The sequence below is a fragment of the Morone saxatilis genome, unplaced genomic scaffold (genome assembly GCF_004916995.1).
Source record: "Morone saxatilis isolate NCDOM2014 unplaced genomic scaffold, NCSU_SB_2.0 Contig22, whole genome shotgun sequence".
Lineage (NCBI taxonomy): Eukaryota > Metazoa > Chordata > Actinopteri > Moronidae > Morone > Morone saxatilis.
Window position 1 is genome coordinate 24277698 of NW_023339785.1, and position 10123 is coordinate 24287820.

Consider the following 10123-nt stretch of genomic DNA (forward strand, 5'->3'; position numbering starts at 1 on the left):
ATGTCCCTGACGGCCCCTCATATCAATCCATGGTTTAATCCATGATTATTAAGAGATTTGGTAATTAACAATCCTGAACATCTCGATAAAGACTGAACTGTAGTTCTGAGTCATGGAGTAAATGTTGGAGAGTCTTGTTGCCTCCACCCTGGACACACCCGTCTCACCGGGGCCAGATGTTGATGTTGGCTGTGGGGGAAAACGCCTCTTTAATGAAATGACGCAGAAAAATATGCATCTCATAATTTGAAAGGCCATTGCTTGTGTTTTAATCTGTTTGCAGGTTTATATTTGAGATATAAATAACTTCTGGTGTGAAGGTGGATTATAGGAGACTGGGACTCGTTCTTTCGGGGATAGAAAAATAACCCAACAAAAAGCGAGTCAAATTAATAAAGGCAGATCTGGAGGGGGTGGCATGAGGTTATTATGAGATTATTAATTTTAAATAATAATTTAATAATCTGTTATGGCCACAAATATATTTATAATATAATATTTATGGTGTTTTATTTAATGTATCAATACAAATTACTGTAAGTGTTAATCCACCAGTAATATGCAAATAGTGGGTAATCTCACAGATAACAAATGTGCTGATGGTCCCTTGTCAGCACATTGCAGACTTGTGTTTCACTAAAATCCATCAATAAATTGTAAATCCAGCTCAGTCATGGTGGTTAAGAGTGCACAGACTGAGGGAGATGAACGTATTTTACAGAAGAAAGTAAAAAAAAGGGCATCTAAACAACAGTTGTTCTTCAGATTTGAAAGCAAATATGATGGAAAGACACTTTTTGTAAGTGGAAATGCCCGCCAAGATAACCTAACCACTTTGAATTTGATCCCATTATCTTTAGTTTATGAATTCTGCTGGGTTTATCCCGTTCTCCTCTGTGTTTTGTTTTGACATCGTGTGGTTTCTGTTGTTTATCTGTTTCTGTCAATCTGTTTGTTCACTATTGAGGGATCAAGATGTATCTCAACTTCCTGAGTAGTTTGTTCCCACACACCTGTATGATAAGCTAAGCCGAAGCTAAGCTCTCTGTGTGTACTGTGTTAGTGCTGCTCAGTGGTGCTGTGGCTGATGGGCGGGTCAGACTGTCGGGTCTGGCCTGCAGCTGCAGCTCAGCGTCGGGAGGATCTGTCCACACACGCAGGCTGCATTTCTTCCACTGTTCAAACTGAAACATCACACACACACACACACACACACTCTCTGTAAGGAGATGAGTCAGGGCTGAAGGGTTCAAGTGGAGATCAAGGTGTTGATCAGTACACCAGAATAAAACAGGATGCAGGTTGTGATTTTGGGATAAATAGATGCAGATAACTTGTTGTTGTTGACTACCTAATCTTCATGGTACTGCAGCAGTAGTATCTTTTCCATTGTGCAGTGGGTGTAATAGTCCTTTAAGTGTTATACCATGTGGGAATTTGACTGTTTCTGCATCTGGATTTCAAAAACTGGCGGGGCTGAGCCGAGTGCGTGGCTGAAAGTATCTGAAAAGTGGATATTGATACAATAATCCATTGTCAGGCATCATTACTGTACCCTACACACTATCTGTCTTTTCAAAGCACACCTCAATAAAACTACTAATGACACATCAACCAAAACAACATGATGTGGCCAATCGATCATTATTCAACTATTGTGCAGAAATGTAACAGATCTAGATCAGATGTGTGAAATATCATCATGAATTAAAGTCCTAAAGTCTGCTTGTATTCATGCCGACGTTGTGTTTTCTGTCGCAGACATCGAGCCCTGCATGGACACCGAGCTGAACGAGTTCCCCCTGCGCATGAGGGACTGGCTGAAGAACGTTCTGGTGACTCTGTACGAGCGCGACGAGGACAACAACCTGCTGACTGAGAAGCAGAAGCTCAGGGTGAGTACTCACTGTGGTAAAGACGGATTGACAGTCTCTGCCCCCCAATGTAGAATGTTCCACAGTAAGATGTTAATTAGGGTAGTAATAAGTCAGTTAGTTGCAATCTGCAACTTCACCACTTGATGCCACTAAATTTTACACACTGGTCCTTTAAATGTACCTTACCTGCTTACTGTCATATATTTTCTGCTGTAAGAGGATTTCAGCACAAGAAGGGCTCATCGTAACTGTGAAATCTGAAGATTTAAGAGGAGCTTCTCTTAATGCTGCACACAACAAGCGGTGAATACATTTTATAACACAGAGCAGTTCATTCCCCCTGAGCAATAATCCGTTTAGTGCACAGCACAAACCTATAAAGTAAGGATTTAATGTGCTCAGTAAGACCCTGGAATTTATTATTTAAAAGTTTTGAACAGGGCACAACAGTCAACAGGTTTTTATAAGCAACCTTATACAGCCATGAGAATGACATTCACATAGAGTGGAGAACCTTTACACACAGAAGAATTAAGATTTGTTTGCTTCCAAAGGTCTTTATAGGAGAAATAAAACATTAAAGTCACAAATATTGTGAGATATTGCCATCAGTAGTGAAGGGTAAATGTTGTGCACTGGTCGTTCACCAAACACACAGTGTTTTATTGTATTTAAAACACAGTTTTATGCTTGAAATGGCTCGTAAAAGAACAAAGTCTAATCTAAACAGTTTAAGTACGTAATTCATTGAGACTGTGGACGTGTTTATAGGACTGAAATACACCTAAATACCAGAGACGTTATGTGCAAGCTTTTATACTCCACACCACTCTACACCCACTTTAACTTCTGTAGATTGTTAAGAAAAAACAAAAGAAAAACGAGCTTTTAGGCTGATTAAAGTAGATTTGACAACAGCACTTTGTTTTAAGATGCAAATTATGCTGTACTGAAAACTTCTCAGAGCTTCTACATTAATCGAATGTGAATTATATCGATTATTAAACTTGCAGCACACATTGCAAACACAATTTTGCACTTTAAGACGATCAATCAACATCTATACCACACAACAAGCTGGTTAGGGGTCACTGATTGTTGGAAGCTGAAGTGTTTTTCTGTGAGTTTGCTTTTTGGTAATGTGGATCGTGTCTGTCCGATCTTCCAGGTGAAGAAGATCTATGAGAACGAGAAGAGGCTGCAGGCTGGCGATCACTCTCTGGACCTGCTGGCTCACGACTTCGAGAAGAACTACAACATGTACATCTTCCCCGTCCACTGGCAGTTCGGCCAGCTCGACCAGCACCCCGTCGACGGGTACGTAGGAGGAAACGCGAAGGACGAGACGCTTTAAAAATGATTTTATTACAGTATATGACCAAAAAGGAGTTGTTTTACATACAGTCAGATGCAGACTTATTCGGCTCCCACAACTATCTTTCACAGATGGAAAAAATCAGGAGCTATTTTGGACAAAATATTCTAACGTGGCAGAGTCAGCACATGTACAGTCTTATAAACTAAAATATCCGTGTTGCTCAGGCAGCGGTTGAGCTTCTGGCAGACTGAGAGCTGATTGGTTTCCAGTGTGGATGACGCAGCCTCTGATCTCACACCACAGCAGCTGCAGACAGAAACTGATGGATCCAACAGTTCACCAGCTGCCCTTCACTTTAGGACTACTTCTGTTTGAAAAAAGAATGATGTGGCTGCTAGACTCTAAATGCACCAGAAAGAAGCCACGTTTGTGAACGTTTTTCTTTTGTTTGGCAATAATTTGCGCTCCTAAAAAGCTCATTTTTAACAATGTGAGGACAGTAAAAGAGTCAAAGGGGTGTTTAAAGCAGGCAATGGTTGGACAATGACATCTGAAAAAATATTTTAGGCTCATTATATTTATATATATTTATCCTAATATTGTTTTATATTACAACACACTCTGGAATCAGTTTTTCTCATGATCATAGAATAATTATTTTGTGCTCACTGGGAAATAAAGTGTCTTACGCAAATTCAACAGAAACACACTATAGCTTCTACTGTAGGAGGTTTTTCCACAATTAATCTTCATATGCATATTGTTGTGCCTGTATGCCACCAGATACCTGACCCACACAGAGCTGTCCCCTCTGCGCGCTCCTCTCATTCCCATGGAGCATTGCACCACCCGCTTCTTCGAGCAGTGCGACGCCGACAACGACAAATACATCGCCCTGGAGGAGTGGGCCGCATGCTTCGGCATCAAGGAGCGTGAGTATCAACCGTATGCGTGAAAATGATCACAGAACAACAGAAACATTATTGGTTTACCAGAACCAAATGTTCCCTGGAGCACTTTTAATAGTGTTAAATAGTTACTGATGTACTGTAAATACCTTGCGTATCCTTCTTCTTCCTGAGATAAGACCAGCAGCTTCAGTGAAGTTAAGTTGCAGAAAGTGAAAAAGAGTTTCAACTTTTATTCATTATTCTGGTGTTTTTTTGGCTCATTGATTGTTTATTTTGTCAAATAATGTCCCAAGGTGGCATCTTCAAATGTATTGTTTAGTACAACACACAATGACATTACATGTTTATAATAGAGCAGAGAAAAGCAGCAAATTCTCACATTTCAGAAGCTGGAACTTGAGAATATTTCTAATTTTTGCTCGATAAATGACAGAATTGTCTGTCAATGAATCATTACAGCGCTACGCCAAATTTAGTGGAACAAATGTCCTAGACATTAAAAGAAATATTCAAATAATTCCTTAAATATCCATAATATCTACATCTCAATTTAATTTTAATATGTCTATATGACCTACATAAGCACACCAGACCATCACATTGTTATTCTTAATGTCTCATTGTGTGTGAATGTGTGCTGATGGATGTTTTGTGTTTTTGTGCTTGCAGAGGACGTGGACAAAGACCTCATCATCTAAGCTCCTCTAAGCAGCAGCAGTATGACAACTCCTAGTCGCTACTAACGGGACAAGGTGCTGATCCCTAAGTTAAAAAAGAAAAAATCACAGTAACGGTGCTAATTGCAAATTATTTTTTATTTTGTTTTTTAATAATGACCTTTCCTACCTATACCACTAAAAAAAAAGATTACAAAAGATAAACGTGCACAGTCTGTACTAACATCACATGTTCATGCAACTTTGAATTCTCATGTTTGTTGAACAAAACACCCAGTAAAGAAAACTAAAGACCTCTGATGTAAATGTATGTTGTTGACATTATTATATATATGCTATGATTTGTTCAGGGCTTTAATTGGAGATCAATTTGAAACATTATCTTGAGGAGACAAAACTGTAAAGTCAAAAATAAAGTTTCTAAATAAATGCTCCCTCTGCTTGCTTTCTACGAAACATCCATTTAGTTTTTGCACTCTTTTGGTGGTGGGCTCATTTTTTTTCTCATTTTGTGTATTTTTGGTTTTCGATCTTTTGACTACTGCTTTAAGAGTTGTTCATTTTTATTTTCCATACAGATTCCGTGTCCCAGACGAGGACACGCGTGTACTGATATTTGAAACAATAAAGAGGAATATATTGTTTGGACGTTCAATGAGGGGAAAGTCTCGCAGGCTGAGAGTTTTTCTCATAAATATAACATGTTTCTACTGACACTGAGAGCACGACCAAACTCTTTCCATGAATAAAAGACTATGAAAAGATCTGGGAATCTCTGCATGCATTCATATCTGCGTTTCTATTTCCACTGTTGAGGAATTTTTGTTGAGATGATCTGACATGGGATCTTCGTGGCTTCATGAGTCATAATGAGGACAGTTTGTTTACGGACTTGATTGTTTTATACTCGGAGACGAATCTAGTGTCACATTATATCGGTCTCGGGCACAGAAACATGAGAAGTCTCCTTATAAGAAGCTTATCCCCTCGTCTCATCCTGAGGAGTAATTTTTTTGCGTGTTCATTTTCTCTGAATGCTTCCTTTGTGTAGCAGTAATGCTTTTAAAATCGTCCCTCGTGAGTCCAATTTGAGATTTAAAAAAAAAAAAACATTTTACAAGCTTCTAAAACAAGCCTTTTCTGCAGTTTCTCCTCTTTTTTGGTGCTTGTCTCTCAACTATATGATCAGTCTATAGTCACAGAGATTTGGAATTGGTTTTCTGTAATGTTGATGAACAACATTTTGAGTTCATTCTGCTGTTACATTGATTGCTCAAGATGAGAGAGTCAGCCAGATGCCTAAAATGAAGTAGTTGTTATTTTAACTGCAGCATCTTGGAACTGCATAAATGCACAGAGCATGGTCGTCTATAGCCCCAAATCAAGTCCAAAGCACTCCTATAATAAAGTTAAGCTTGATAAGTGACTTAAAAACACCTAAAAATCTTGTTTTTGCTGACCTCCGCTGGTGAAACTGCAGTGATGCAGAGGTGTGTCCGTACATTGTGACATCATTGTTAGGTTCAGCCATGTTTCGACTGTTCTTCCTTAAAGATCCCCTCCATACATATATTAAGACATATATACAGTGTGCTTGGAACAATAATGTGTGTCTGGTATGTTTTTGTGCAAAAAAAAGTATAATTCTACCTCATTTAAAATTCCATAATCCATGAATATACTAACTTTGTACATTTCTAAGGTTTTCCTGCTGATGTCTCCTGCTTCACTGTAAAATCCATTCTCAGTGTTTGTGATGTCACAAATCCTGCTCGTAGGCCCCGCCCCTTAAAATCATATTTTCAATGAGCACAGAGAAACTTTTTGTTCAGCAGATGAATGTGAAAAACATCCTTCTAGTGTCAAACTCTGCACAGTGAAGCTCAAACGTCCAACTGTAGGAACAAGAACAGATTTCTGACTGGAAGGGTGACTTTAAAACTTTTTCCGTATTTCACATATTTTTCACATTCATTCATTCATTCATGTTGAAGGAACAGCACCAGACTCCATAAACTAAAAAGAATGCAAACACAGTTGATACTCTCAATATTGCTTCTTTTCAGTATTGCTGTAGTTTAGGTTAACAAACAGAACAACTCCACATAAGAAGAATGTGAGTTGTGATTGGTTACCACGCCCCTTTTACCTCACATGTTCATTTAGTGTTTGCTGCCTCTCATCTTCGCATGATCCTCATTAGAGATTTTTCGCCTCTTGTGGAAAATAATTAGTAGGCGCTGCAGTGACTATGAGTTGCTATTGGTACAGTCAATGAAAAACATCTGTGTGGATGTATTGTAAGAATGTACTGTAGGCCCTTTAAAATAAACCCAAACACAATGGAATTAAGCATAGTGTACACATGTACCTAGACTGTGTTATAAACATTGGAAACTGAACTTTGTGGCAGTGAAACCTTCTACGTGAAAAAGGTTTAAGGAGTCATAAATGTCATTCAATGAATAAATTGTTTGCTTTGGATATAAGAGTCCAATATTTATGTGCTTTAAGTAACATGACTTACCGTATCCTAAACAAACGATATAACTTGTGGTATATATGAAATCTGTGTGAAAGGGGCCATAAAACAAGGCAAAAAGAACATTTTGTCCAAAATAATATATAAATAGTATAATTTTACAATATCACTACCATACATGGCTGATATGTATGAAGTCCCCTGTCTGTGGGTTTAACTTACTATACAATTCACTGTGTGCACGAAGCTGCTCATGGTCCCCTGGGAGACGGGAGAGGGAGATCTGAGCACCCTGTTACCATCCCCACCCGCTCATCCAGACTCCGGTGTCAAGAATGTGAAACAACAGCCGAGCCTCGTCCACAAAGCCCAAGTCCCTCCTCTCAGCCACAGCAGGAGAAAAAAGCTCTCAGCCTCGTCCCTCACTCCGTGCTCATATTGTGGCTGAGAGAGGGAAGAAAGGGCGGGTATGATACTGTAATCTAATACAGGTTTTTTTAAATACAAAAGTCCTTGCTTCTGGAAGTTAAAGTGGGTTCAACTTTTTTCTCCTCTCTGCTGGGAAACGTCACTCTGAACAGTTCAAATCCATCTCAGTTAGGACTGCGTTGGTCCTGCTTGTTACACCTGTTCTGGACGACGGTGCCAATAAAAAAGTGAACAGGAAGTGACATTTCACACCATGATTATATATTCATCAACATAAACCCACTCAGTTTCTTCCAGGTACATTTATTTTCTGATTTAAATAAACAGCGGTCTCTCTGCTGTGGAGGGCGGCGTGGAAATATCAAGTCATTGCTCAGATAGTTTGACATAACTGGATGTGGTTCTTTCTTTCTTTCTTTCTTTCTTTCTTGAAACCACATCTTTTCCACATTTACTAAATTCCTGTGTTTATTTTTAACTTTTCATTTTTTGGGCCTTACAAAGGCCTTATATTCACTGTGAATCAGACGGAAATGCAATGTTAAATAAACTGGAATAATAAGCAGATTCTTTAAAGATCTTTTAAAGCGTCAAACTTTAACGTATATGGTGCATATTCCTAACCCTAATCAATTTATCCCAAAGCAGGGGGTCAGTTGGTCAGCACATTTTTGCCCCTCAGCTTTCTAAAGGGTTAGTGAATAAAGGCTATCCTATATCTATTTGAGTATAATAAACAGTGATATACACATCAACAATTCCACTATTCTAGTGTGAAAAGTTCATTCTTGACTTCTGGTTTGACAAATAATCTATTTAACAGCTTCTTAGGAAGATTTACGTAAATACTTAACATGTGACGTGCCATATTACTCAGTGACGACAGAGCAAACTCCACCGGCTGATGAGGGCCAATTAGATGTGGTTGAAAGCTTTGGGAAAAGAACGGTGTGCCGGCGGTGTAGTGCAGTATATGCAGGTATATTTCAGTCTGCATATAACCCACGTTCATATCCCCTCTGATGTGCATCATTAAGCGGTGTTCTGTGAGCTGAATTGTTTTTCCCGGGACGGCAAAGACATGACATACAGTAATTGTGCAGATTTAATGAGTGGATGGAGTAAGGAATAAAGATTATGCAGAGTTTTATGCAGCCGTCTCACCCGTCTGTATTGATTGCAAAATCTGCACCTCTTCGGTGGCTTATGTTAATTTCATAATGATTCTTGCTCCCTGAAGTCAAGGCAGCAGAACTTAAATGACAATGTGCATTTACTACCGGCCCATTTCAGGCTGTGCTATATATGCAAGAGTAAGGCATTTATCCTTTGCTGACTGGGCCGCTTTAGAGGAGTAAACCCACGTACTGCATGCACCACTACACCACTACTGTGCACTGCTACAACCAAAGGAAATCATCTCTTTTAATTCTGCCTTTTATTTAAACGTTGATAGTATATGTCGACATGTTGTGTTTATATGTTGTTCTCTTCAACCTCTCTGACACAAAACTCAGTGATAACGACTCCTCAGACTCTCTGTCTAACACATTAAAGTCACGAATGAGGAAAATCTGCATAATCTGATGAGTCACCCGCTCTAATTAAATCACTTTACACACTTTAAACTTGTGTCGCCCCCAAGCGGGGAAGAGACACCGGTGCACCGCCCGCCGAGACCTAAAAGCGAACCGGCAGACGCCCGTGCTTGAAACCATCGCCCCTTCAGCCATCACTGCAACGCGATTGGCTCCGCTCGAGAACTCCAGGTAGTGACACAGCCCCTCGCGATTGGCTGCAATCTAGGGGCCCCTCGCAGCCGCGCCATGCGATTGGCGGACGAGTCGCGGTGTTCGAATGTGATTGGCTCGACGCCTCGTAAGGGGGCGGGATGTCAGGTTCGGTTGCGGAGCTGAAACCGGTAACCGAGCACTCCAGCACGTTGTGAAGCCGCTAGTGTTTCTGGTGCCGCCGACGTGATTCAAAGAAATCACTGGTTTTCTGAAGCTACACTTTTTTTTTTTTGACAATTAACCCACCGGTAAGTCGTCCTCTCGGACAAACTGTCGTTAAAGAGCCGTTGTGTGCTGCCTGTGTCGTCTCCGGGGAGATTATCTGGGTCGCCCGGGCCCCGTCTACATCCTGGTGAGGAGACGGTGGCCGCTAGCAGCCTGTTGGGCGATTAGCACGGCGGTTACAGATCGATAGATGGACACGACGACGTTTAGTGGCGTCAATCGATGTTTTCTGGGGTTAATCGATCGGAAATCAGCAGCACGTGACGCCGCGGATGTTTTAGATGGGTTAAAATGTTCAGGATGTAGCCACCGCCGCAGCCTCAGCGTGGATTCATGAAGATACCCACCGCCCATGTGCAGCCCTCGTTCAGTCGTGACTCCCTCCTCTTCCTCCTCTCCCTCCTCTTCCTC

At 40.4% G+C, this 10123-nt stretch overlaps 1 protein-coding gene and 1 long non-coding RNA gene across 3 annotated transcripts in view; one reads left to right on the forward strand and one right to left on the reverse strand.

The window, feature by feature from the left end:
* Positions 1 to 5438, forward strand: part of sparc (secreted protein, acidic, cysteine-rich (osteonectin)) — a 20889-nt gene extending 15451 nt beyond the window's left edge. For both annotated transcript variants that reach the window (XM_035668978.1, XM_035668977.1), the window contains 4 exons: positions 1762 to 1895; positions 3046 to 3194; positions 3979 to 4127; positions 4776 to 5438. In XM_035668978.1, coding sequence (XP_035524871.1) covers positions 1762 to 1895; positions 3046 to 3194; positions 3979 to 4127; positions 4776 to 4804 — 461 coding nt within the window. In that variant the 3' untranslated portion in view covers positions 4805 to 5438. The remainder of the gene's footprint in view (positions 1 to 1761; positions 1896 to 3045; positions 3195 to 3978; positions 4128 to 4775) is intronic.
* Positions 1 to 10123, reverse strand: part of LOC118333375 — a 598798-nt gene that overhangs the window by 311487 nt on the left and 277188 nt on the right. The gene's annotated exons all lie outside the window — the stretch shown is intronic.